The sequence below is a fragment of the Alosa sapidissima genome, chromosome 22 (genome assembly GCF_018492685.1).
Source record: "Alosa sapidissima isolate fAloSap1 chromosome 22, fAloSap1.pri, whole genome shotgun sequence".
Classification (NCBI taxonomy): domain Eukaryota; kingdom Metazoa; phylum Chordata; class Actinopteri; order Clupeiformes; family Clupeidae; genus Alosa; species Alosa sapidissima.
Genome location: NC_055978.1, coordinates 5351986 through 5379730, shown reverse-complemented (window position 1 = coordinate 5379730; position 27745 = coordinate 5351986). Strand labels below are relative to the sequence as shown.

The window sequence follows — 27745 nt, the reverse complement described above, 5'->3', positions numbered from 1 at the left end:
CGTGCAGTGTGTTTTGTGTCCTGGGTGAGATCGCCTGGATTATCATTAGCGACCAGCGTGTCCAGCCGTAGCCTACGAGCGGGCTGGAACTGCGAGACCGGGATCGGGATGTAGCAGGTGCCATATGACTGGGGCGATCCGCGAGACTATGCCCAGCGTGGATTTTTTGGGGGAGAAAAGTTCATTCGAAGTTGAGCGAGAGAGAAACCGAAGCACCTGCGACCGAATGGTAGGCTAAACCGTTTTGTGTCGAGTTTCAGTCAACCGTGGAATTTATGCAGATGTAGTCGTAACTGAACCCCCTGGCTCGGTCGAATTCTGTAAGACCACACTCTGCTAGATAACGATAAGGTTTTGCCTAATGTTACTATTACCATTCGAAGAAAAGCAGTCCCAAATATGTTTTACAGTAGGACTGAAAATAATAATCTGCCGGTTACAGTCAGTCTCAGGCAGGGTTGTTGTTCAACTGTTGTTATCTACAATGTCTGAAGTCATATATCGAGATGAGTCTAAACATTGAAGTAGCCTACGAGAGACACGTAAAAATAAAAACTTTGATTGGCTTTTGATTACCGGCTTTAGCAGCCTTGGGTATATATGTCTGTCTTTAATTTATGGCCGTTAAAGACAGCAGCTGTGAGCGACCATTGTATTTACAAACCACGACTATAGACCTAAACCGGTAGGCTACACAATCTAGACTGGTCAGGCAGGTTGTGTGAGCCGGGGCATTTGCGGTTTGCAAGTTTATTTTGCTGCCTGTGCCTCAGAGGAACGCATGCAACACTGACTTCCTCGCTGAAGGTTGACGCCTACACTCCAACATATGCCAAGCATGCATTCATACCCAGCCCACCACTCGTTGGTAAGCCCGTCCGGGACGAACAGGGCGACTGTGCGAGTGAGTTTGTAGGACTTTTTGTGTGCGAACCTGCACGTGCAAATTGATTCAGGCGGCGTCAGGCTTTATTTATAATTTCCCATTTTAATGTTGAATCTATTGGCTCTCGTAGCCACACACATCATAAACATAGGCCTACACATATTAAGTACCCACACGCTGCACTTGTCGGAGGGACGGGGCGCGAGGGCATTCTGTTGTGGCCTACTGGTCAGCAGGCTCGCTCGTTGTCAGGGTAACACACGGAACCCCCCTCTTCACCCCATGGTGAATGCTATGGTTGAATGCGGATAGCACACGCTCATCAAACTCGCGCATTCATTCACGCTCTTTCCCGCTCCACGTCTGTCTCTTGGTCTTCCCCTATCTCCGCCTGTTACTTTAGTGTTCTAATTTGCATGTTAATATCATTTATGCCATTGTAAGTGGCTTTGGTAATAAGTGTCTGCTAAGAAAAATAAAGACTATTAAGCTCTGGGTAGTATTTACTTTTGCTTTGAGTTTTTCTTCTGTCGGTTTTGATGGTCTTTTTTCTTTTCTTCAAATGACAGAGGGGATCAGGTTTCCCAGATTGCAGTGCCCACACACAGAAGCCTGCTAATGTAGTAGGCTATTTTGTGTGTGTGTGGGTGTGTGTGAGAGAGAGGGGGAGGGGGGGGGGGGTGAAGGAGTGTGGATTAAATGTAGGCTAGCTTTCCAGGAAAGCTGGTGTCAATCCATATCAGACTGTTGACCAGAATGTGAATGGATGCCAGAAGTTTAACAGTGAGCAGTGTGTAGTGTATGTGTGTCTGGTTATAGTGTTTGAGTGAGAGAGAGAGAGATAATTTGTCCATGTGTCTAGTGGGCAGCCGTGGCCCACTGGTTAGCCCTCTGGACTTGTAACCGGAGGGTTGCCGGTTCGAGCCCCGACCAGTGGGCCGCGGCTGAAGTGCCCTTGAGCAAGGCACCTAACCCCTCACTGCTCCCCGAGCGCCGCCGTTGTACTTGATAAATATTGTACACACACACATAGAAACACACATACTCATATCACTGGAAATGGCAGTTTTCTCTTTCATTTGAGAGAGCCCGGGGTTATTGGGGCATTTCACCCAGCCAGCTTCTGGTAAATCATTGTCTGGGTTGGTCTTCAGAAACAGTATTTGCCACCATCAACCCCAGTCATAAAAGTGAATAGCTTTGGCTGGTTAAAAGATATGGGCAAAAATCAATGTGAAAAGTGTCACACGGGTTACATTAGTTACATGCCCCAGAATAATGTTAAGAGGACCGCTATGGAGTATGGAAAAGTTATCTCTTTCTCACTTTCTGATAATGTGTGTGTGTATGTGTATATTGTGTGTGCGCTCTTATATCCTTTTCATCACATTACCTCCAATGTGGAGTTGCTTTGACAGGATTACTGAACTCTCTCTCTCTAACACACACACACAGACTTCCCATTCACACCAGCTGGGGCACTTCTCATCCCTCTCACTCATGCTGAAGGACAGAGCTGTTAATCTGCACTATGGAGAGAGGAGATTAGAGCGAGAGAGAGAGAGAGAGAGGGTGGGAGGGAGAGAGATAGGGAGGGAGAGAGAGACCAGAGGAGAGAGAGAGAGCAGGAGAGAGAGGCAGAGTGACTAGAGCGCGTGAGATAGACAGACGGACAAACAGTGTTTTCCTACTATGGTGTGTGTGTGTGTGTGTGTGTGTGTTTGGTAAAAGTCCAATTACTATGTGATCCTATATTGATCAGTGTGATTGTGTGCACCCGCCTTGTTTTCAAACATCCTTTTTTCCGTAACAGATTTGTTTATGAATTTGATGTATTTCTGGTTGGGTGATTAGCACGTGTGTGTGTGTGTGTGTGTGTGTGTGTGTGTGTGTGTGTGTGTGTGTGTTTGTACAGTAGTTTGGGTGTGGTTTTATATGCAGGTCAGCACATGCAGGACAAACTGGCAAACCAGAAATAGCTCTTCCCATAATAGTGTTTCTGTTTCCATAATATTAGATGTAGTGTGTTTGGGGGGGGGGGGGGGGGGGAGTGCACATTTACGATATATTTCTAAAGGTGAGGATGTGGTTCTTCAAAGGTGTAACAGGTAGCGCTGTGTCATCAGGAAAAAATTTATTGGGACTGACTAAGATACACAGTGGAAAAGGCTGCGCCTCGAAACATCCCTGACATCATCACGATTGGGCGTCCTTCTCCCTGCCATGAGGGCTTTGTTTTTGTCTACACACACACAAACGTTTACGAGTTGTATGCCGATGTAAACATGGGGTTTATATTAATCTTAGCTTCAAACATATTTTACATTTACATTTGAATTTAATTATTTAACTGACACTGTTTTCCAAATGGACTTACAATACATTCAGTTACTACAGAATCTAGCTGCTGTTTGTATTTGTGATGGTTGGTGGATGTTTGTGTCAACAATACCTTTTGGTACTAGGGAATCAAGCCACTGTAACTGTCATGGTTAGTGGATGTGTGTCATTGATGGTATTAAAATGTTGTATAGCCTAGTAGTTACAGATCATTTGTGTAGGAAAATAGAGGGTGTGTAGTGTACACAAACAAATACACAGAAAAGCAGGCTACTTTGTGTGGATCACTTAGAAAGGGCCCCTTTAGTGTTAGTTTCATTGTGTATTTACAGTGATTTATTGTAAATGAGACGGTGTTTAGGAGAGCTGTAATTGTTTGGTCTGGCAGAGGATAGGAGTTAGTGGTAAATGTTTGTGGTGGTCTCTCACTGGTGACTGGTGTTTGTGACCCAGACAGAGAGATCAGTATGCATTTTTTACAAGAGGATTACTGTTTTTAGAATATATTTATATACTTAATATGTTATTAGATGTATATTAGGCCATTATGTAATACTTTCTAATACTTTGTTACAATTGTATTATTATTTATTTATTTATTGTTCCATAATTACTGTGCACTGTTCCCTAAAGCTACTCAGAGTACAGTGTAGCGGTGTATGCTTGCTGAGTTTGAACCCTTCACTTTGGTGTTTTTTGCCCAGTCAAAAAGACTGAAAAACAATGAAGAGAGCTCAGCACCATACACGTCTGTGGTCTATCGACTGTACTGGCAAAACTGGAGCCTGAGGCTGTGCAGTATAGCTAAGTGCTTTCAGGAACCAGAGCATTATGTGTAATTAGACATTTGTCCAGGCCTGTCTGCCCAGAAACTACCTGATCTGGTTAGATCTCCGTTTTATTTCCTTCCTGTGGCTTCACTTTTGACAGAGCAAACGCACACTGTCCAACATGTCTTTCTCATAGTCATTAGCTGTTAACACTTTACTCTTCTTGTCCCAGCACAGTTTCAGGAGCCTGAGGACGAGGTTATGGCAGCGGGATGATAGTAATTGTCCTCAGTGGTAATAGTACCACAGATATCTGGAAACTCAGTCAGGATGATGGTCAATCAGGAAACAGGCTTTATTCTTTCAATGATGGGCACCAAGGGAGAAAGATGAGCTTCATCTGGAGGATTCACCCATATCTAACTAGACAAAGAAGTGTCCTAAGCTTAAGTAGGTTACAAACAAAAGGGGGGGGGGGGTGACCTCTAGCTCTCTGAATATGTAATAGATGTACAGGTGTGGTCCCAGGGGCAGGTCCTCCTGGAGGGTCGTTGATCAGAATGACCCCGCCTTGTACCTGGCCAAATGTTATGCTAATTGAACTTGGAGCTTGGTTATTGTGCGTTATGTTTGTACATGCTGACGACTTGTGACAACCCGTAACTTGTGAAATGACGTAACTTCCTAGTCGTAAGAACTTGGCGTGAACTGGGGGTCCTTTGATGTGCACAAGATCGCTTTTCGTCAGACGAGTTTAGGGGGACGTGCTGTCGCATTATTTTGAGTAACTTCTTGTTTTTCGGTCATCTTACTACTCATAAGAAGAGCCCTTTGGTCAACTGGATCACACCATTACTACACCACTCGATGGGAACAATGGGAAGGTGTGAAATCCATCCATTCCTGCGCACCCAGTATCAGAGTCACACCTGGAAGTAGCAGAGGTGTCAAGAAAGTGTAAATGCTAAGGGGCCGTGCACACGACGCCGGTTTTTGTGAAACGCCGGTTAGTGTTTTCTCCAGTGGTGCTCAGACCTAATGTAATGCGTAGGCTAAGCATTTGAAATTTCACATAGCAGTCACATACCTTGAAAATGAACTTTATTAGTTTAACAGTTGAATTGAAAACCGAATTGTCTGTAGTCTCCTTATTTCATGCGACTGCTTAACCAGAGCACTTATTAGACATTCTCTGGCTTAACAAACTGTTTTAACAATGTTTTCTTCTACGCGATTCACGCGAAATTATCGTGAAGCTTCTGCACAGCGGCGCCATCGACTGGTCTGGCATATGCACTACAGCACATTTAGCCGGTTACACCTCTGTGTGTACACGCGAGGTTTTTTCTTGCCGGAGTCGTTAAAGGTGTGAAAGCAGTAAGAGAAAATCCACCCGGCAGTGTCATGTAAACGGCCTCTAAATCTAAGGCTACGTCTACACGAAACCGCCGGGTGAATTTTCTCTTACCGCTTTCACACCTATCTACAGAATGTATAGACCAGAAATACAAACGGGTACAAAAGATAGATAGATAGATAGATACTTACTTTAAGATAGATAGATAGATAGATACTTTATTGATCCCCAAGGGGAAATTCAAGGGTACAACATCATGAATGAACAAAAAATACACAGTATGTATAAGAAGAATTCTGATTCACAACTCTTTCAGGGAATAGCGACAGAACTGCAACGCCGCCTCACATCCAGGCTGGTTGATGTAGGGTAAATGGTTAGGGAGTGACTTTAGTGGCTTGTCTGTCAGGATGTTTGCTTAGCTTTGTTTTGCTAGAATAGTAATGGGAGTCAGGGTTTAGTATACAGGTGGTTGGAAATCCGAGCAGCCCAAGGGGTCAACAGGCACTACAGAGTGACCACACCACTAAGGGTAATGGTTAGCTGTGAGGCTGACTGACTGATTGATAGGGGCACTGATAACGGAAGCATATGGATTAAGATTTGTAATGATGGATTGGGGTAGTGTTTAAGGTTAAGGTAGGTCTCCTGACTGGCTCAGTGGGTAGTGTTTAAGGCAGGGAATGGTGTCTTTTGACCAGCTCATCAAGGTAGTGTTTAAGCTAGTGTCTCCTGACTGGCTCATTGGGACCGTGTTTAAGTTAGGGAATAATGGTAGCCTTGAGACTGGTTGGACTGATAATGGAATATAAAATGGTACGCAAACCATTTTCGAGGACAAACGTTGCAAAATAATGCTGAGACTTGTTCTCTTTTCATTGGACCTTTAAGTTTGGTACACACCTACATTTATCTAGTCTGATAACAATGCTTCTGAAGTCCACAATATGGCAATCAACCTAGTTTTTTTCATGTGACAGTATCATTTGGACAGTAAGTATGAGGCTATTTTACTATGCCAAGATTGCTGCAGACTCTAAATTATGGAAGAAAGAGATAGATAGATAGATAGATAGATACTTGTATCTATCTATGTATGTATTACAGAATCAAATTGCCATACTGGGTGTATTGTAAAACATAAAGAATGGGAATAATGTTGTAGTTTGTTGCTCAAAATATTGTGATGGTATCATATCATCACCTCTGGGGCAGGTATGTGAGCGAGCTTTTCCTCTTCCTCGGCTGTAATTGTTGGTTTAACACAGTAATAACGATATGAGCTTATCAGGGGAGGGGGTGAAACCAGAACCAGCTCAGTTTGGGGTCATGGACCTGACACACTTTATCCTACAAGTATACACACACTCACACTCGGGTCAGTCAGGGACCGACACACTGTATCCTACAAGCATACACACACCCACACTTGGCTCAGTCAGGGGGTCCTTTCAGAGCCAAACACAGGCATGTCGTGGGACATAATTTGTTATTGTAACATCCTCCCATTCACTACATGCCTTAATACTTTCTGTAGTGTATAACTATATGTGGTCATTCACTTGGTATATACTGCACAATGTAGTGTGCAAATGTTTGGTGGTTATTCACTAGCCTATATAGTGCAGTATATATGTTATAGCTACAGTATATGGTGGTTATTCACTAGCCTATATAGTACAGTATATAGGTTATAGCTACAGTATATGGTGGTTATTCAGTCTTTAATTCAGTATGGTATATGATTACATGGTGGTTATTCCCTAGCCTATATAGTACAGTATATAGGTTATAGCTACAGTATATGGTGGTTATTCAGTCTTTAATTCAGTGTGGTATATGATTACATGGTGGTTATTCACTAACATGTAGTGTAGTAATAACACTAACAGGCCAAGCAGAAGGGTAACATGCCTCTGTGCTCTCTCTGGACAGGGCCAGTCACACAGGAGCACATAGTGGGCACTGAGTCCGTCAGCATATGCACACAGACACACATAGACACACACACACACACACACACACACAACATCACAGGAGAGCATTCTGGGGACTGAGGCCATCAGCAGTGGCACTGACTGAGCATGCTCAGAAGACACAAATTCAACAGAATTCTTTCAGAGTTTAACACTATTATGAGTGTTGATATGGTCTCAGCCGATTAAATAGCTACTCTGATAATTGTTTGCTTCCACTATAATCAAATGGGACCGGCTACACCAGACGTGATAGTGGCGTGCATGCTCAAAAAAAATTAGACCAGTCCTCTAATACTGTTTTTACATTCTGCAAACGGCCCTAAAGTCTTAAAGAGTTTCTGGAACTGAACACTTCAAAGTTCACACTGGTGGGATTGATTACTTTGTAGAGGTTGAAGTTGGAGTCCAAGAGATACAGAGTGATAATGGAAACTACCTTTGGCTTGTTGGTGTGCCCTGCTGTTGGGCTGGGCTATGTGATGGTGGGATGGTGAAAGGTGGTGAGATACACAGGATTTGGCCCTAGACAAGCCATCTTAAGATAAGATTATTTGCTCCTGTGTTTTTGGTCATCATAGTTCTGTGTACTTATAACACACACACACACACATGCACGCATGGACACACACACACACAAGCACAGTGACTTAGCAGGCCTTAAAGCCACCACATCTGGTTTGAGGTCCAGCGTGTGATGTGTTATGTTGACCTGGAGATAACGGCAGGCACAGCTCACGGAATGTTCAGAGCCTCAGAATGCTACTGTGCCAGGTGTGTTTATGACATCAGAGCGAGGTCACTTCCTGTAATTGGCAGCTTTGATAGTACTGTAATGACATTTATCATAATCTCCTCTTCTCATTCTCTTCACTGTTCATTCTCTTTGCACTGTTAATCTCTCCTCCTGTTTCTCTCTTCTGCTCACACACATACACACACACACACACACACACACACACACATACGCTGAGTCTCATTGTGTAATAGCCTTAATCCAGGGAGGCCAGAACAGGAGGGCTATAATCGTATGTCACACACATACCCATGCGCACACAGAGACATACACACAGACACACACACATACCAACGCGCACACAGAGACACACACACACACACACACACAAAGTGCCACCTCTGACATTTCTAGCCCTAGTGTCTCTCCACCAGTCTGTTTATTCCTAATCCGAGGCGGAAATGGAGGGAGATGGCTTCAGCCATGTCTGTTCTCTCTCCTTCTCTTCTCTTCTCTTCTCTTCTCTTCTCTAATGTATAAATGGATAAATTATGCTGCTGGTGTGTTTTGAGAGATGTGAGACACACAGTTTTACACTGTGTCTGTGTGTGTGTGGAGATGTTAGAAATACAGTCTCACTCTGTGTGTGTGTTGGAGACATTAGAAATTCAGTGTGTGTGTGTGTGTGTGTGTGTGTGTGTGTGTGTGTGTGTGTATGTGTGTGTGTGTATAAGACTTCCTCTCCAGAAGATGACTCAATCAGCTGTGGAAAAGGGTGTAGAGGAATAAAGAGAGAGATTGATATAGGGAGAAGGGGAGAGAAAGAGGGAGAGAGAGAAAGAAAGATAACTGTGGTGTAGAGTAGAGGGATAGATAGATAGAGAAAGAGAGCGAAGGATAGAGAGAGAGGGAGAACTGTGGCGTAGAGTAGAGGAATAGATAGATAGAGAAAGAGAGCGAAGGATAGAGAGAGAGGGAGAACTGTGGCGTAGAGTAGAGGAATAGATAGATAGAGAAAGAGAGCGAAGGATAGAGAGAGAGGGAGAACTGTGGCGTAGAGTAGAGGAATAGATAGATAGAGAAAGAGAGCGAAGGATAGAGAGAGAGGGAGAACTGTGGCGTAGAGTAGAGGAATAGATAGATAGAGAAAGAGAGCGAAGGATAGAGAGAGAGGGAGAACTGTGGCGTAGAGTAGAGGAATAGATAGATAGAGAAAGAGAGCGAAGGATAGAGAGAGAGGGAGAACTGTGGCGTAGAGGAATGCAGAGATAGCAAAAGAGAGAGAAGGAGAACTGTGGTGTAGAGTGGGAGAATGGAGAGATAGAGAAAGAGAGATAAAGGAAAGTGAGAAATAGCTAGTGAAGTTCATCCTAGTGTTTGGGGTGAAAAGGACCATATGTTTTTGGTTAATATGTGTGTGTGTGTGCTTGTTCATGCTTGCTCACGTGTGATCATGTTTGTCAGTCTGGCCCAATTTCTGGCCCGAGTTCTCTGGCCTTGGGGCATCAGCACACACAGTCTGTCGAGAGTGGAGGCACACAACGGCAGGAAAACACACACACACACACGCACACAAATAAACAACACAGATGCACACAGTGATACAGCTCGAAAAAGAGTCTCTCTCCCTGTGTCATGAGACTTGACCCTGGTGTATTCTGCTGGTGTGCTGCCATAGAGACCGCAGCTTCTGAATATTTGTTCATATATTTATTTATTTATTTTAGAGAGGGAGGGAGAAAAAGCCATTTCCAGAGGATATTATTCAGCATCTTTGGCCCCAGAGCAGAAAGATGTCCAAACCACTAATGCATCAAGTGCTTTTTAAATAATATTTACCCACAGTATTCAGAGCCTGTTAATGGTTCTGCCCAGGGGGCTGTGGCCTAAACAGACCTCTCCATATCTGCCTCTGTCTTTCTCATCAGCCCTGCCTATTCCCAGCTGTCTTATTAAGACTAACATGAAAACCTATCACTGATTCTGATTTTTGTGTTTTCTGGATTCTGATTTGTTAACCCTTTTGAGGGGTACAATCACAAGCATGTGACTAGAATATTGCTAACTAAAGGTTCCTTTTGAGGATGTAATAATGACATTCTACAATAGATTACAATTCTGGAATGACTTGAAAGAACAAAAACACAATAAGTTGCAATTTTTGTCCGACGTCACGGGCCCAACAGCTTTTTGGTCAAAAAACGTTTACTAGCGCAGCCAGCCAACTTGTAAGCATTCACCAACGTTCACCATCACCTCCTTTTTATTGAGGGTAAAACAAAAACGTTTGCTCGGTTAACTTTAACAGAGCAATTGACAGATCCCAAGCCCCTCCTCCCATTGTCAGTCCCATAGTTACTGTTGCTAAGTCGGACAAGTTTGCAGGAAAGTGTGCGAGAACGCGTGTTCAACATGGGTACGCAGCACCATTTAGCAGAGAGTATCAGTGTATGCTAGATTTCTGGGCGTCAAGTAATATTGATATATTCAAAAAAACAGAGGCCAGAAAGGCCTTCAGTATTCGGAAGGACACATTCACAATGTCTGCTGTTATCAACGAGGTGGAACACCACAAATTGAGGACAAACCAATCTGGTGTTACGGATCTTAATGGGATGCATGTTAACTGGGGATAAACAATTAGCACGTTATCACAAGCAGGTAGTTTACCTTATTTGCTGCAGATGTGACTGATTCAATAAACAGGTCTGTGCAAACATATGGTGTTGACGTGTCCATAACAAAATCTAACCATATTTCGAGGATTAATTAAAGACGGGTCCAAGTGCTGCAGATCCAAGTTCCCACGCAACTTGGGAGAGTGGCTAGCCTGTTAAGCAGCTCATGTTGGGGAGGTGGAGAGATAGCTTCGCTTCGGTAGGCCGATAGCCTACTTATTATTTTGAATGGCTGCTTTAGAAGGAAGAGTTCAAATAAACAAATGTAGGCTATTGAAAAGAAACCACTAGATCTACCCGAGTTTACCCATACAACGCACGACATATTTGCAGTTTGCAGACGTGATTTGTCTTGCACAAGACTTCATCAGTGCCCGCTTATGCTATACTTAATTTAAATGTGGGCAATGTAGTAGGCCTAATATTGGCGATTTCGAGACTGCATAGCCTATACAGCAAGGTTTTCAATCGGCACATGATTTGATCTTTAGAAGACATTGGCTATCTCTCGTTCAGCCATCAATGATGCATCGCAGTAGTCTATTCCGTTTGTTGAAAAAAATGGTCATTAGCTTATTTCTGTGAACAGTCTTCTATCCCAAGTTAAACATGGCAAGGTAGCCTATGCCTAAAAGCTGAAAGTATTCTTATTGTGTGTAAGGCGATACGTGATTGAAGGTGTAGCCTATTTGCGCGTACTTCCAATTGTATGAGTGTGAGTTCAGTTCCTGCAAGGTAGGTATAATTTTTTGCGTAGGCTTATGTTGTCGTTTCAACAGTGGAAACCAGGTTTAGTTATGTTTTTGTATGTAGTTATGAACACAAAAAAGGGAACATTTTCGTACACACTCAGATTTCTTTACTGAAAAGTAGCAGCCTATCCAAAGTTATGCAAATAAGTTAGGCCTATGTCTGTCAACGTTTCACACGGTCAGGATATCGGATGTCACTTCTACAAGTATCCCAGGCATATATTTGAACTTTTTTGAGCTCTTTAGTTATTTAGTTACTTAGGCTACTCGCAAAAGAAGCATTAGCATTCACATAACCGGCGTATTGTAGGCTACAGAATGGACACTATAAAATTCAAAATTGACCGAGGTCCTCCGACGTCCTCATTGTGACATAGTAAAAGGGGGCGGGGCTTGGGATCGGTCAATTACTGTAGCTGTGCAGCCAGATGATGCAATCAAGGGTAACGTGCAGGCTTCCGCGAAAAATAGGATTTTATTAGGTTGAGGCAACAAGTGAGTAGTAGGACGACAATTTTCTTAAAGGCTACTGTGAATAGCAGAAAATCATGGTTCATTTTATTGTCTATGTAGAAAACCGAGTGGCTCTGAAAACCGTTGGACCCGGAAAAAGATGTATTAGCCTATTATTGCATCATCACTTAATAACCGAATACAGTCTATGGTTGCAACAACAAAACAGCCTCATGTGTCAAAGTAAAGGTCATGGCTCACTGTGACATCACTGACCCCCCCACCGCCACCCCAAGGAATGCTCACAGTGGAATAATGCTGCCCCTAGATGCTTTTTAAACAGTGCCTATGGAAATGCATGTCCACATCAAGATAAGCAAATAAGAAAAAACAAGGACACAAACAAAAGCCAAACAAATTAATTGAAAAAATAAATTACACACTATGACTACGTTTGTTGGTTGCCAGTGTGATTGTTTTTATATTTTGATTGTTGCTAATAGTTCCCTCTGTATGTTTATTTATGTTTGTGTGTTCCTATGTGTGTGTGTGTGTGTGTGTGTGTGTGTGTATGTGTGTATGGGTGTGTGTGCTGTAGGCGGATCACTCCAGCGAGGGCAGCTTGCTCAATGTTCCGGCACTGCTGCGGAGAGGCGTGTCCGAGACGGACTTGGACAGCGACGGGCCGGGCAAGGACTCGGGCCGGGATTTGGGTCGCGCTCGCGGCGGACTGGACTGCTTGCAGCAGAAGGTCCTTAAAGTGACAGAGCAGCTGAAGATCGAACAGACGGCCAGAGACGAGAACGTGGCCGAGTACCTCAAACTGGTCAACAGCGCAGACAAGCAGCAGCTGGGACGCATACGACAGGTAAGGACCTAAAGGTGGAGAGGTGAACACCACATAAAAAACGAACACACACAAACAAACACACACACACACACACACACACACACTCAAATACACGCACACATAAACAAACATACACACACACATACACTCACATACACACACACACACTCACATACACACACACACACACACATACATACAGTGTGGAGGTTGACATCACATACAGCCTCTGAGTTTTTAGTTTCAAGTTTTAGTAGCCATGAGGTCCCAGGTTTGATTCTGACAATTTCTCGATTCCACACCCCACATCTCTTCCACCCGTTACCACGTGTATAGGTTCCACTGTCTCCCATCAGTAACGTATTTTCAAACCCCATCTGACCCCATCAACCTGTGAAATGTTAATAGTAATTTAAAAAAAAAAATCCCGTCTCGGTCCGCTGGATCGGATGTTGTTTTAATTCATATGTTGGTCTGTTTATGACTACTATGTTTGTGTGTGGCTATTTTGTTTTGAATCTATGATGTTCCTTTTCAAAAAAGAAAGGCATTGTTAAAGATAGGCACAAAAAAACTAATTTCCTCCTGTTCATCATGCCTCACCTGTCATGTCTCTAATCGCCACCTAGTGGGGCCTGCCCCACACTTTGAGAACAACTGGGTTATAGGATGATGTTGCTGCTTATAGAAAATAAAGCATTTTCCTCTCTTTATTATATGAAAACAATTTAATAATGCATATATATATATATATATATATATATATATATATATATATATATATATATATGGTAAATTGCCATGTTTTGGCAGTTGAATTATGCGACCACCTGTGTTTGACCCTTTTATGTGTTTTTATGCAGTTAGTTTTGAAACTAAAAACTCAGAAGTAATTTCATTAGATATGATCCAATTAATTGCAATACCAGATTAGTTTGGATCAATTTGATTCAGTTTAATTAACTCTTGTCTTATGTAATTAATTGCAGTTAATTAATGAATTTGATTTAATACAGATTATGTTTTATTTATTTATTCATTTTTCTTTTAGTATTTATAGATTAGTGCAGTATAGTTGAATTCGCTGAGTGCAGTGAAACAAAATGAAGCTCAGTTGGACTCTTGTTCTGTTCAGGTGTTTGAGAAGAAGAACCAGAAGTCGGCCCATAGCATCACGCAGCTGCAGAAGAAACTGGAGCAGTACCACAAGAGGATGCGCGAGAACGAGAACGGGACCAAGCACTCTTCCTCCTCCTCCTCCTCCTCCGCCGCCACCACCAACGCCAACACCAAAGATGGCAACAGCAAGACGGCCTCCAAGGACAGCCTGAAGGACTGCGTCCTCCTGAAGGACGGCGCCCCCCGAGAGGTCAAGCACCCGTCCCTGGACAAGGTGAAGACGGCGGTGGGGCCTGGGGTGAGCCTGACGTCCCCCTTCTTCTTCAGCAAGCCGCGGGAGTTCGCCAACCTCATCCGCAACAAGTTCGGCAGTGCGGACAACATCGCTCACCTCAAGAGCTCCATGGAGACGGGCGGGCCGGGGGGGTCGGGGGTCGGCGGGGGGCAGCAGCAGTGGCGGAGGCGGAGGCGGCGGCGGCGGCTTCCAGGTGGGGGAGGCGGGCGCGGCGAGCCGGACGCTAAGCGGGAGCGCCACCATCACGCCCAAGCCCAAGTACCCGCCCAGCGACGACGAGTGCTCCACGGGCACCACTGACTCGGTGGACAGCACGGGCGCAGGCGGAGCGGGTACAGGCTCGCAGGGCACGGGCGACGGAGGAGGAGGAGGAGGAGGTGGTGGTGGTGGAGGAGGAGGAGGAGGAGGAGGAGGAGGAGGAGGGGGGCACGGAGCGCAGAACGACGCCAACAACTGCAGGCTGGTGGAGGCGCTGCAGGAGGTGCGGGAGATCCGCAAGACGCAGCTGCAGCTGGCCGAGGACATGGAGGGGCTGAAGGTGCAGTTCAAGAGAGACTACGGCTTCATCACGCAGACGCTGCAGGAGGAGAGATACAGGTACGCCATACCAAAGCCTGTCGTCTAACGCACTCTCTTACATGTGCTACAAAGGTATAGGTCGCTCACAGAGGAAAGAGTTTAGCCCAATACTCATGGTTCAGTAAAACTTAAAAGCGGTCCTTGGAAAATTTGGATCAGGAGGCAGGTTTGCATAACCTGACCCTAGCCAGATGAATGTCGTTCCGCTTAGCTCCGCCTAGCTTCACTCACATCCATCTGGGACCTCTTCCATTGAGAGTGATTTCTGCAACCGACTTTATGGTTCAGCCAATCAGGACGCAGGGCGGGAGTTTCATAGATGTGACATAGCGTAGAAGCGACTGTGAGTCTGTTATTAGCGTCACGGGTTGGCTTCGATGTGAATGAATTTGAAGTTGAAGTAGCACGTCAATAGATGACGGACAAGTGGCTTATTCAATCATATGCAAGCATTTTTTGATTAGGCCCAGCCTTCTGAAGCAACACTTCAATGGATCGGTTCCAGATGGATGAGTGGAGCTAGGCGGAGCGAAATTCATCTGACTAGGGTCAGGTTAAGGTTTGCATGCAGTAGCCTGAAAAGTCATAAGTTCGATTGCCAGCTGCAACTGTTGTGCTTTTGAGCAAGGCACTTAGCGCCGAGTCACTCCAGGGAGTCTTCAGGTGACTTCAGGTGAGTGACAGAGGCAGTTCAGTGAGGTTGTGCAATAACAGGGGTGTGACTCAGATTCAGCAATTGTGCTGCAAGTAAAACAGTGTTTTGAATGAGAAATCCTATCTCAAAGTGTAATTCTGCTGAGCAATTTATTAGTGTTAATGGGTAAACCTTCATGTAACACAAAATGTACAGTCAGCAAATATCAGTCAGCAGACGATTTTGCAAAAGCAGAAATCGGACTCAGAATCCAAAAGATCTCTTGTCCATAGAGAAAAACATGGATATCTGCACAATGCTGCTACATTGGTATTCATATCACACACACATGCGTATGAGTTAGTTAGCCGCCTGCATCTTGCACAAGCTCCCACACATGATTCAGAGAGAATGCACAAACAGTCTCTCTTCAGTTTAAAGCACAAAGGCGCATTCTCAACCCCCTGCTCCAGTGGTCCCATGGCATTGTTCCCTCTGGGGTCTCTTCTCTCCTCAACACTCCAGCTCAAGGATGTCAGTCAGTATAACCAGAGACTTTATAATGAGGAGACACGGCACTGAATGAATCCTCCGTAGAAATGTATGGGGTTACAGTGTTTCCCACAGAATTGAATTCCATTTGTGGTGGTTGGTTTGCAGAATTAACTTGAATGCAACAGTTTTTAACAACTTAGCACAGCGTGATTATGATGCTAACCAGATTTAAGCACAATTTAGTACAACCTGGAAAATCATTGTGTGGTGGTCAATGTTGATATTGTGGTGGGCCGCCACAAATAAGTCAATGTATGCGAAACACTGGGTTAGTTTGTAATGTCAATATGAGAGTTGTCTACACATATCCCGCACCTTCCTGTAATGTAAGCAACCAACCACATTGTTAGAAACGGCATGGTTGATGTCATCTTTCGAAATAGTTGCCCAAAATAAGATGCCCAAGATGCCCGTGAGTGGTGAGACCTGTCTGTAGTGATGGGCAAATGAAGCTTTGGTGAACCACTGAACCACAGCAGTATGAACCTAGCAACACTAGCTGAAAAGCAAAAAGATGGCCGCTACGCATACATTTTTCAACATAAAAGTCCTTAACAAACCAATATTTTTGGTTACATATACTGGTTTGGGTAAAGACTTTTATGTTGAAAAATCTACATGTGGCGGCCATATTGTTTTTTTTCATTAGTGTCGCTAGCTTCACACTGCTGTGTTTTAGTGGTTCACCAAAGCTTCATTACCTGTCTGTAAGGACTTTGATAACACACCCTTGATATCCTCAGCCAGGCCACAGCAGGCACCCCAAACTGGCCTGTCCTGTGCCGTTACTTGTTGGAGGTGTGTTGTAAGTGCTGATCACCTCACCCTGCCTGTCATGCATCAACTGTCATGCGTCCCAAACTGTCCTGGGGCGTTACTTGGAGGTGCATTGTGAGTGTTGATCACTTCGACCTGGTGTGTGGTGAGCGTTCTGGCTCATAATGGCTGCTGTGCATCACTCAGATGGGTGCTACACATTGATGGTGGTTAGTGAGGTTCCTGCTTCACTGTGAAGCATTGTGGGTCCCTTGAAAAGTGCTATACTACTTTAATGTGAAGGGTTGTTGTTGTACCTTATGAGTAATCTGTCATGCATGCCAATCTGTCCTCTGGCGTTACTTGTTGGAGGTGTGTGTAAGTGTTGATCACCTCACCGCGCCTTATGCGTAATCTGTCATGAGCTCAGTCAGGTGTTGAGTGCGTTTAATCTCTGCCGGCCCCTGACTAGGATTAGCCAAACGCCTAGTATTATGTCACACCAAGGCGTTGGGGTAATCTGATCTGATGGGTTAACCCAGATGTGAGAGAGAGAGAGAGAGAGAGTAAGAGTAAGAGTGTGTTTGTGTGTGTGAGAGAGAAACAGAAAGAATGTGTGAGAGAGAGAGAAACAGAAGGAGTGTGTGTGAGAGAGAAACAGAAAGAGTGTGTGTGTGTGAGAGAGAAACCCACTGTTTGGTGGAGCAGGTATGGGAGGAACACACACACACACACCCCACCCCTGGGGAGGACTGGAAGGACTCTATGTACCCTTTTGTTGACATCTGCACTTTGTGATAACTGTTTGAGGATGACACATAAAACAGTACAGAAAGAAAGACAAGCCGCTCAAACTATTTATTTGTGACCGGTGTTTTGGCATCAGAACCCTGATGAAGGCTGTTGCCCGAATGTTGGTCTCAAATTAATAGTCAAACAGAGTTAAAGAGTCTTCAGTTTTTCTTTCTTTCTTTCTTTCTTTCTTTCTTTCTTTCACCACATTTATTCATGCATGAAATGGTGACCAAGAATGAACACTGACTGACAAAGCTACACTCAGAAGGGGTCTCAAACAGGTAGCTCGCGAGCTACCAGTACCTCCCCACCCGGGCTGTGTTTCCCAAAACCATAGTTGCTAACTAAGTTATTTGATAACAATAACGAATTTGATAACAAAGTCACTTTGGTAAAGCTGATGAAAAATTCCTATCAAACCAAATTCACAATCTACAAAGTCAGAAGGTAAAGAAATTGAAAGGAGCGTTAAAACGCATACAAAACTTATTCAGCTGTTAGGTGGAGATCAGCTATGTGAATACGCTAATAGCCTATGAAACATTAGTAGTTAATTTTGACGAAGTAGCTCTTAGAGGAAAAAGGCTGCTCTTTAAAGACCCGTGTTGCTCTTTATGTCTGTTTCTTTCTCTTCCTTCAGTTACACTTTACTTGACAGTACCGACATAAGAGTGACATGAAGAGTGATATGAACATGTCATAAACAAGTTATAGACGTTTATGACATAACGCTTCGGTTATTTTTAAGTGACATTTTGATTTTTGTCATAACAAGTTAGGGTTAAGATTAGGGTTAGGGTTCATGCGTCATGACAGTGTCATGTGTTCATGACAGTGTCATGACACTCTTATGTCGATACCGTAAAGTGTTACCCTTCCTTCTGCTGGTGCTGTGCGTGGATTGGTTTAGAAGTTTCAAGTGGCCTGTAAAGCTGTAATTGTTGCACCCTAAATTTAGGCCACTATTTTGCCGCTGAGGTTGTCTTCAGAGATATATGTTAATAATACGCATCTGGCTATGTGAGACAAGCTCTTTTTTAGTCTCCCAGGGTGACCTGGAAAAGGCACGTGTGGTCGGCTAGTGTATAAGTGGGTCATCCTCCATTGAATCATCCAGGTTTGTGTTGCAGAATAGCTGTTAATGGCTCGTGTAGGACATCCACACATCTGAACAGGCACATACACACAATCTCTCTCTCTCTCTCTCTCACACACACACAGACACACAGACTGACACTCACCCACACACACACACACACACACACACACACACACACACACACACACACACACACACACACACATTGATGTGCAGTAGAAGTGTGCTATATGCAATTAGGGTTTATGGTCACTGGGACCCAACACCAGATGTGTGTTCAGGTGTTCAGGCCCCTCTGAGGGAGGCCAGTGAGCAGTGCAAATGCAAATGCCCTGCTGGGTGCAGCAGTCCATGGAGGCCCCTAGTGTGGTGCTTTACATATCCACACAGATCACCTGCAGCACAGGTGAATCCTCTCCGCCCATTTGCCCAATAGTTTCAGCTTCACCACCTCTCTTCATTCTCAGGTCCAGTCGGTCAGTCTGTCGTCTCCTCTCGCCTCTCTCTGTCCTTTTCCTTAATCAACTGAAAAACTTCTCAATGTTACTCTGTTCAGATTCAAAATCAGCTTGGTGTGCAGCAAAGAACATTTGAACACATTTGTTATACCAGTAATATGGTAGGACTATGTACCAAACATGTCACTGATCTCATCATCTCTGCCTTTTGCCTGTCTTCTGCTTCACACTCCCCACACTTCTCTCTCTCTGTCTCTGTCTCTGTCTCTGTCTCTCTCTCTCTCTCTGTCTTTCTTTCTTTCTTTCTCTTACTCTCTCCTTCTCAGGTATGAGCGGTTGGAGGACCAGTTGAATGACCTGACGGAGCTTCACCAGAATGAGACGGCCAACCTGAAACAGGAGCTGGCCAGCATAGAGGAAAAAGTGGCCTACCAAGCCTACGAGAGGGCCAGAGACATACAGGTACACACACACACACACACACACACACACACACACACACACACACACACACACACACACACACACACACACACACACAGAGGCACACATACACACACACATACACACACACAGAAGCACACACACAGAGGCATACACACACAGACACACACACACACACACACACAGGCACACATAAGCACGCATGAACACACAACTTGTTTTTCTTCAAATTCCTTTTTACTGTGTCACAACCTCTATACAGACTCACCACAACACACACCTTGAGACACAGGTACACACAAACACACACACACACAGGCACACACAAGCACGCATGAACACACACAACTTGTTTTTCTTCAAATTCCTTTTCACTGTGTCACAACCGCTATACAGACTCACCACAACACACACCTTGAGACATACAGGTACACACAACACACACACACACACACACACACACACACACACACACACACACACACATACAGAGACACACACACAGACACAGAAGCAGACATGACTGCACACACACAGGCAAGCCTTTTCACTGTGTCTCCACCGCTATACAGACACACCACAACACACACCTTATATACAACATACTGTACCTGGTACAGTCTGGTCTCTTATAACAGTATCTCTCTCTCTCTCTCTCTCTCTCTTTCTCTCTCCTCCTCCTCCTCCTCTCTCTCTCTCCCTCTGTCTGTCTGTTTTCAGGAGGTTCTTGAGGCCTGTCAGACGCGCGTCTCTAAGCTCGAGTTACAGCAGCAACAACAGCAGATTATTCAGCTGGAAAGCGCAGATGCCAAGGTCTGTACCTGTGCAGCAGCTCTCACGTACCAGTTACACGCACACACGCGCACACACACACACACACACACACACAGACGTGAATATACACAGAACCATGCACAATTTCACTCTCATGGGCATAGACATAGTCCCTGTCTGACACACAGATGACTCTGTCTCACTCACAAGCAAAATCACTGACAATGCAACTCTTCATGGAGACATTCTTTCACTTACGATATCACACACACATGATCCGATCATGCCATTCTGCCAGACTTTCACACACACACACACTCACACACACACACACACACACACAAACACACACACAAACAAAACTCACACACTCAAACACACACACACACACACACACACACAAACAAAACTCACACACTCAAACAGTGCCTCTCTCTTCCTCTCCCAGGTGCTGCTAGGGAAATGCATCAACATCATGCTGGCCATCGCCACGGTTATCCTCGTGTGCGTTTCCACGGCGGCCAAGTTCACCGCGCCGCTGCTGCGCAGTCGCCTGCACGTTTTCGGAACGTTCCTGAGTGTGTGTCTGCTCGCCGTCATCTGGAAAAACTGGGAGCACGTGCAGTCTGCTGTGGAGCGCCTGATACTGCCCAGCTGAGCGTGTGTGTGTGTGTGTGTGTGTGTGTGTAGGTGTGCGTGCGTCATGGGTGTAAGGACAGGTGGTTAAACCTTGAAAGAGTGTGTGTGTCTGTGCGTGCCTGTGTCTGTCACGGGTGCAAAAGACAGGAAGTTGAACCTGAAAGACTGTTGTCGACCAGAGATAAACTGTATGTAGCTAAAAAGGAAAGAAAAATATTTTTTTAAACACTTGAAGCCTTTTTCGTGCTGTGTTATTGATGTGTTTGACATCTTTCTCAGCAAACCTGAAGTAAGTTTGTGTGCGGTGTGTGTTTTTTCTGGTGTGTGGGTGTCTTAGGTGTGAAAAAATTCTCTTTGTGGTTTGATATTTGAGCTCTGAGCCAGTTGGAAAGCCTAATCCAGCCCTGAGTGCTTTACCCTCTCTCACTCGTCATTGTGTGGACGGAGGCGTGTGTGTGTGTGTGTGTGTGTGTGTGTGTGTGACGAAAGAACATCCCCTCAATTCAACAGCACTCAAGAGAAAGACCTAACACACTATCTGTGAGAGAGTGTGTGTGTGTGCGCATGTGAGATGAAGGGAACATACTCCTTTACCAAAACACTATAAAGAACACTATAAGGGATGAGTGAAAGAGAGAGAGAGAGAGAGAGAGTGGGAGAAGAAGCAGAGGAATAGTGAAATGGAGAGGGAGATTTTCTTCTTCATTTAGAAAGCATGTTGTCATGCGTCCAGCCTCTTGTTTTCATGGCAAAGCCTCTTATGTGCTTTTTGCCTGTTTGTTAGATGCTACGTGCTTTTTGTCTTGTGTGTGTGTGTGTGTGTTTACGTGTCTATCTTCTTTTTAATTATGCTGTTTGCTTCAACAAATTGACCTTTGACCTTTATAGAACTAAAGAACCTCCCACTCAGTGTCCTTATGTTCTCTCCTTTTCTTACGGGATGGGGACCTCTAAGAAGTGACAGACAGAAGTGTGTGTGTATGTGTGTATGTGTGTATGTGTGTGTGTGTGTGTGTGTGCGTGTGTGCGTGTGTGCGTGTGTGTGTGCGTGTGTGGGTGTGTGTGAGACAGAGAAAGCGCAATGCTGTGTGTCTGTTTGTGTGTATATGCAAGTGTTATTTGTACTGTTACAATGAGCGGACTGTCCTTTGATAACCTAAGCAACCTCCCACTTTGTGTTTTTGTATGATGTCACCTCCTCTTGTGTGGAACAATCCAAGGTCTGGAGTAGGAAGTGGTGGACAGAAATGTGTGTGTGTTTTTGTGTGTGTGTGTACATATGAGAAGCACATAATGGTTGTAAGCATAATAAACAAGTTCAAAGTTCTCTATGTATGTACATGCGGGTGCTTGTATGCCATGGACAGGGCTGTGTGTGTGTGTGTGTGTGTGTGTATGTGTGCGCGCACGTTTGTATTTGTATTGTATACATGTGTATGTGTATGTCAACTGGATAATCCGGTTATGAATCTCCTCCATAACACAATTTTACAAATTGAAAAATAAATCCTCTTCTTTTTGCAAATGCTTCTTTGCCTCATAAATTCTTAAGAGCTTTGGTGAATTTGTATGCATGTGCTTTGGGAATAGATCACAGCTTGAAGCACGTAGGTCTCCGTAGGTGGCCGACATTTTCACACTCTACGGAACAACAAGCCCTCACTCATGCCTGCGCCTATTCATGTTTGATGAGAACATAAACGACGGGATCGCCGACAGACTGGTTCATTATTGAAGTTTTCAGCTCACTGCGTGTTTTGGCTGACCTCTTTCTGCCCGCGTGGATACATCTCAGGTCATTACGAGGGAATGCTTGTGAAGAGCGCCCTCTGCTGACTGAAATGGGTTTGTTTCTCATCTCCCCCATTTTTTTCTTCAGGACATCGAGAATAAGATAAGATAAGAAAATGTTTTCCATTCAATTTACTTAAGAAGGAAATGAGTCTTTTGGTAATCTGACAACACAGTGAAAAATAGAATACACAAAGTACATACAATACAAAACAATAACAATACTTCAGCAGCAGCAAAGATAGTTTGAAAGATATATAGCCTACCGGTCAAAAGTTTGGGGTCACTTAGAAAGTTCCATTCCACTCCATTATAGACAGAATACTAGCTGAGATTAGTTGCATTGTTTTTGTTTTAATCAGGGCAGCAGTTTTCAGATTACATTATGTTCTTACCCTGGGAATATAGGGCCCTTGGAACATAGGACTCTAACTGGGGAACATAGGGCCCCTTTTCATGTCCCCATTACCTACCATGTTAATCTGGGGAACATAGGGCCCTGGGAACATAGGGATGACCCCGCATGGAGCTACATCAAAATAAATTGCTATTTTCAAACTACTGACTGAGGTTCAAAATAGCCTTACACTTCGGTGGTAGGACAGACAAAGCGAAGTATTGTACATTTTGAAAGTGTACAGAGAGGTTATAACTATCTAGCTGTCTCAGAAGGCAGTGCATTGCCTTGCTTCATGTTCCGGTAGCGTCAAATCAGTTTAGGCTACATTATTTTGTTTTCTCCATGGGTGCTCTACCATGTGTTACTCTCAAAGGCTCACATGCCACAAATGGCAAATTGTTAATTTCATCAACATAAAATAACACTTAACACTACAAAACCATTGTTTTCATAACAAAGCATTTTAATTACTTACAAAAATGTATTACAAAATGTCTAATAATATTGATAAACACAATAAACCAAACAGTAATCCAATTAGCAATGTTATCAGTCAAAATTAGAATTAGGAATTAGATTAGGAATTAGAAAGTAGTGCTCCAATGACCCAACTGTAGTCGGTGTGGGTGATGCTGATATGTATCTTCTGTGGTGTGTGTGTGGGTGTGTAGTTTGATTAGCACTGCTGTAGTGTCTGGGTGTGATGCTGATGTGTATCTTCTGTGTGGTGTGTGTGTGTGTGTGTGTGTAGTTTGATTAGCACTGCTGTAGTGTCTGTGTGTGTGATGCTGATGTGTATCTTATGTGTGTGGGTGTGGGGGAGCAGCAGTTGTATCAATGCCTTACAATCAGTCAGCTTGAGTTTGATTCCTGTACCTGCTGTTGAGAGTCTGTGTCGCTTTATAACAGTATCTGTTAAGACTCTTGTTTGTACTTTATCTTGTAGATTATTCCTGTGATGTCTCAAGACTGACTCCTCACATGGGGAAGAGCAGGTGGCCAGAGAAGGTGGTGTAGTGGTGACCATCGTCATACACCCACGCATTGGACAACAGCTGGACATAGATCACATCTCCCACCTCCAGCAGCAGAGAAGCTCCATTGGAGGGATTCACCTGGTATGTTGGCTGATGACTTTTAGCATTGAAAACAGGCTCTCTGTTTTTAAAAACAGTGACACCTCCAACCGTAGATACATGACCAACAGCATGAAGAAACACCATAAAGTGCTCCTCTGACTGGAGCTGTAAACACCCCTGTAGCAGAGAGAAAATAAGAGGAAAAAATGAAGAGAAAAAAGGTAACGCTTTATAATAAGGTTTGTTAACTAACCATTCACAAGGTAATAAATGGTTTCTTACTATCATTAGATAACATTAGTAAATTACTTACAACTAGTTTATAAATAATTTACAAACATATTGTAAATGCGTAATTTACCATTTGCAAGGTATTACTAAATGGTTAGTTAAGTCTTTACTATCATTAGATGACATTAATGAAATACTTACAAGTAGTTTATAAGTCACTTAAAACACATTGTAACCAACATGTATTACATGTTTCTTATCAGTTTGTAAGCTGTTTGGCAGCCCCCAATCTAAAGTGAGTACTATTTATACTTTACTTTAGCTTTTAGGCCTGACTCAACAGATGCATTTGTCCAAAGCAATTTAGAAAATTGATGAATCTGATGGGATTTGAACCCAGATCTCCAGCTTGAAAGGCTACCGCCTGTGCGATCACTGGCATACTTGGCTTTAATGAAAGCTATTATTGATCATAAATCATGACAAAAATAATAGCCTTATAATAAGGTGTGTAAATTAACCATTTACAAGGTATTAATACATGCTTTGTTATTTACTATCATTAGATAACATTAGTAAATTTGCTATTTAATGATAGTAAATAGCTAACAAAGCATATTACCTTATAAATGGTTAATGGCAGTTTCTTTCAACTGCTTACACACAACATTTTTGTTTGACACACTTTTTTCTAAACATGTCTTTCAAACACCATAACCCCACACCAAGTCTGCAAAACTGTACACTACAGTTTTTTTTCAACTCTTTACACACTTGCTTGTCACACAATTTTCTAAACATATCTTCCAAACATCATAACCCCACACCAAATCTGCAAAACCATACACTAATTCTCAATGTTTGACTCAGTTTTCAATGAACTAAAACACATTTTGCAAAACATCACACACAATTTTCTACTTAACACACAAAAATCGAACAGGAAGTAACTTGATTTCATTTTTCAAACACAACCCATCAAAATGACACTAAATCACCAGTGCTTCACTCTCTCTTCACATGTGTAAACACTCATTACTTTACTGAACACCATCCAATCATTACATTAGTATAGGCCTATGAATAGATACACCACAGGTATGGACCCTTTCAATCTGCTCCTAGAGGATTTCCGTTTGAAATGTTCAGAACCAATGCAGATACTTTGAAAGGAAAATGACAGTAATCATATTTTTATGTACAGTAATGTTCTACAAAAGGTCGACTTTATGTAAAACTTGTCTTTTTTTCTCTATTTTTGTTTCTCCCCAGGTTACCATTAGCTCAATACATTTGTCTAGACATATGAATACATACCCCCCCCCCCCCACACACACACACACACACACACATACACACAGACACACACACGCACGCACACACACGCACACACACACACACACACACACTTTTCTTTGGAAAAAACAAAGTAGTAATTTGATAGTAGTCAGTCATTTCCATCAGCTTTTTCAGAACTCCATGTACATCTGATGGTCATTGTATTTTGCTTTGCTTTGTTCTTGTTGGCTGTAGAATACTGTATTCGCAACAGCAAATTATTTGGGAAAAATCACTATTTTTGGTTTCAACATTGCTTGCATTTTTACTGTATATTTCAACTTCTCTCTGTAGATACCGTAACTTTCACTCTTAACTTTGCAAACCTTCCTTTGACATGTAGAGACACACAATATCAGTGAATAAAGAAAATGTGAGGGGGTCGACTGGGAGGCACTAGTTAATTTGACATGGAATGACCAACCTGTGTTTGGATTGTAAGCGTTGCCAACATTAGTGAAAATGCGTGTGTGTGTGTGTGTGTGTGTGTGTGTGTGTGTGTGTGTGTGTGGGATCTGATTAGCATTGTTGTTCTTATCTCTGGCTTTACTGTCAGGGCGTTTGATCAGACCAGCGCTGAATATCCTGATAAATAATATCAGCTTTCATGTCTCTTCCCAGAGTTGTTTATGACTTTATTCTATTTACTCCTTGTAAGATAACTCAGTCCATGGGTGCTCTTCCTTGTTTCTCTGAGACTCTTGGAGTATCATACGTCAAACATGACAAATTACTGTTTTTATCAGCATAAAATAGCACTTTAATACAAAACCATCCTATCACAGGAAATCATGTTATTTACCTATAGCATATATAAATATAAATATATATAGTATATACATGTATATATATATATATATACACACAGTATATATATACATGTATATACAGTATATATATATATACGTTAATGTACACAACAAAATAGAATTAACAAAAATCTCATTACAAATGTTATAATTCTAAAAAGTAATGCTGTCATGACCCAACTGTGGTCCAGAACCTTTGTGTCTGTGTGGGTTATGCTGATGTACTGTATATCTCATTTATGGTGTGTGTGTGTGTGTGTGTGTGTGTGTGTGTGTGTGTGTGTGTGTGTGTGTGTGTGTGTGTGTGTGTGTGTGTGTGTGTGTGTGTGTGTGTGTGTGTGTGTGTGGTACCCTCTGCTGATGCTGGTACAATTGGAGGGTTCTTCATACTTTCTGAAAGCACTGTGGAAGTCTCACAACATCTGGTCAATAACGACATTATTGTGACATACAGGGGCTACCTAGCCTAGAAATCTAGACGCGCCCCTAGCGGCAGCAAATTACATTTGCTGCCAGGGCTAGTCTAGCAACTCTCCGTTGGCTTGTGAGCTCCAGAAATCGAAACTTAATCAGGGCATTGAAATCGTGTATAGAGTCATTTGGTGGGCTTAACATAATGATTGATGGCAGAGTTGCAACGGTTTGACTTGAATTCCCTGCTACTTGAAAACAAATATCCTATTGTGTCCTATTGCGTGCAGAGGGAATTTGAAAGACAACTGATTATCCCGCCCCTCGGACTGAGCACTGCGAACGGTGAGTGTCCAGACCCTACATTTTAATGTGGGTCTGGCTCGCCAGGCTAGGGGCTACCCCTTTCTCTGTGTAATATGATTTCTGTTTTTATTTCCTGGTTTGTGGTGTGTGTGTGTGTGTAGTTTGATTAGCACTACTGTTGTGTATGTGTGTGTGATGCTGATGTGTATCTTCTGTGTGGTGTGTGTGTGTGTGTGTGTGTGTGTGTGTTTGTGTGTGTGTAGTTTGATTAGCACTGCTGTTGTGTCTGTGTGGGTGATGCTGATGTGTGTGTGTGTGTGTGTGTGTGTGTGTGTGTGTGTGTGTGTGTGTGTGAGTTTGATTAGCACTGCTGTAGTGTCTGTGTGTGTGATGCTGATGTATATCTTCTGTGGTGTTTTTTTTTTTACAGATAAA

The 27745-nt window shown here is 43.3% G+C and overlaps 1 protein-coding gene across 1 annotated transcript; it reads left to right on the top strand.

Annotated features, from left to right (window-relative positions):
- tmcc3 (transmembrane and coiled-coil domain family 3) lies at positions 1 to 22470 on the top strand. The gene is made up of 7 exons (XM_042079153.1): positions 1 to 229; positions 12547 to 12816; positions 13934 to 14361; positions 14429 to 14809; positions 19415 to 19550; positions 20253 to 20345; positions 20755 to 22470. The coding sequence occupies exons 1-7, from the start codon at positions 125 to 127 to the stop codon at positions 20962 to 20964; spliced, it is 1623 nt and encodes a 540-aa protein (XP_041935087.1). The 5' UTR covers positions 1 to 124; the 3' UTR covers positions 20965 to 22470.
- Positions 22471 to 27745: the final 5275 nt, after the last annotated feature.

Excerpts from the sequence above, each read along its gene's own strand:
- tmcc3 (XM_042079153.1), top strand. The coding sequence starts at position 125 with ATGACTGGGGCGATCCGCGAGACTATGCCCAGCGTGGATTTTTTGGGG. Across the intron at positions 230-12,546 it reads GAAGCACCTGCGACCGAATG|GCGGATCACTCCAGCGAGGG; the intron begins GTAGGCTAAACC and ends TGTGTGCTGTAG. Across the intron at positions 12,817-13,933 it reads AGCTGGGACGCATACGACAG|GTGTTTGAGAAGAAGAACCA; the intron begins GTAAGGACCTAA and ends TGTTCTGTTCAG.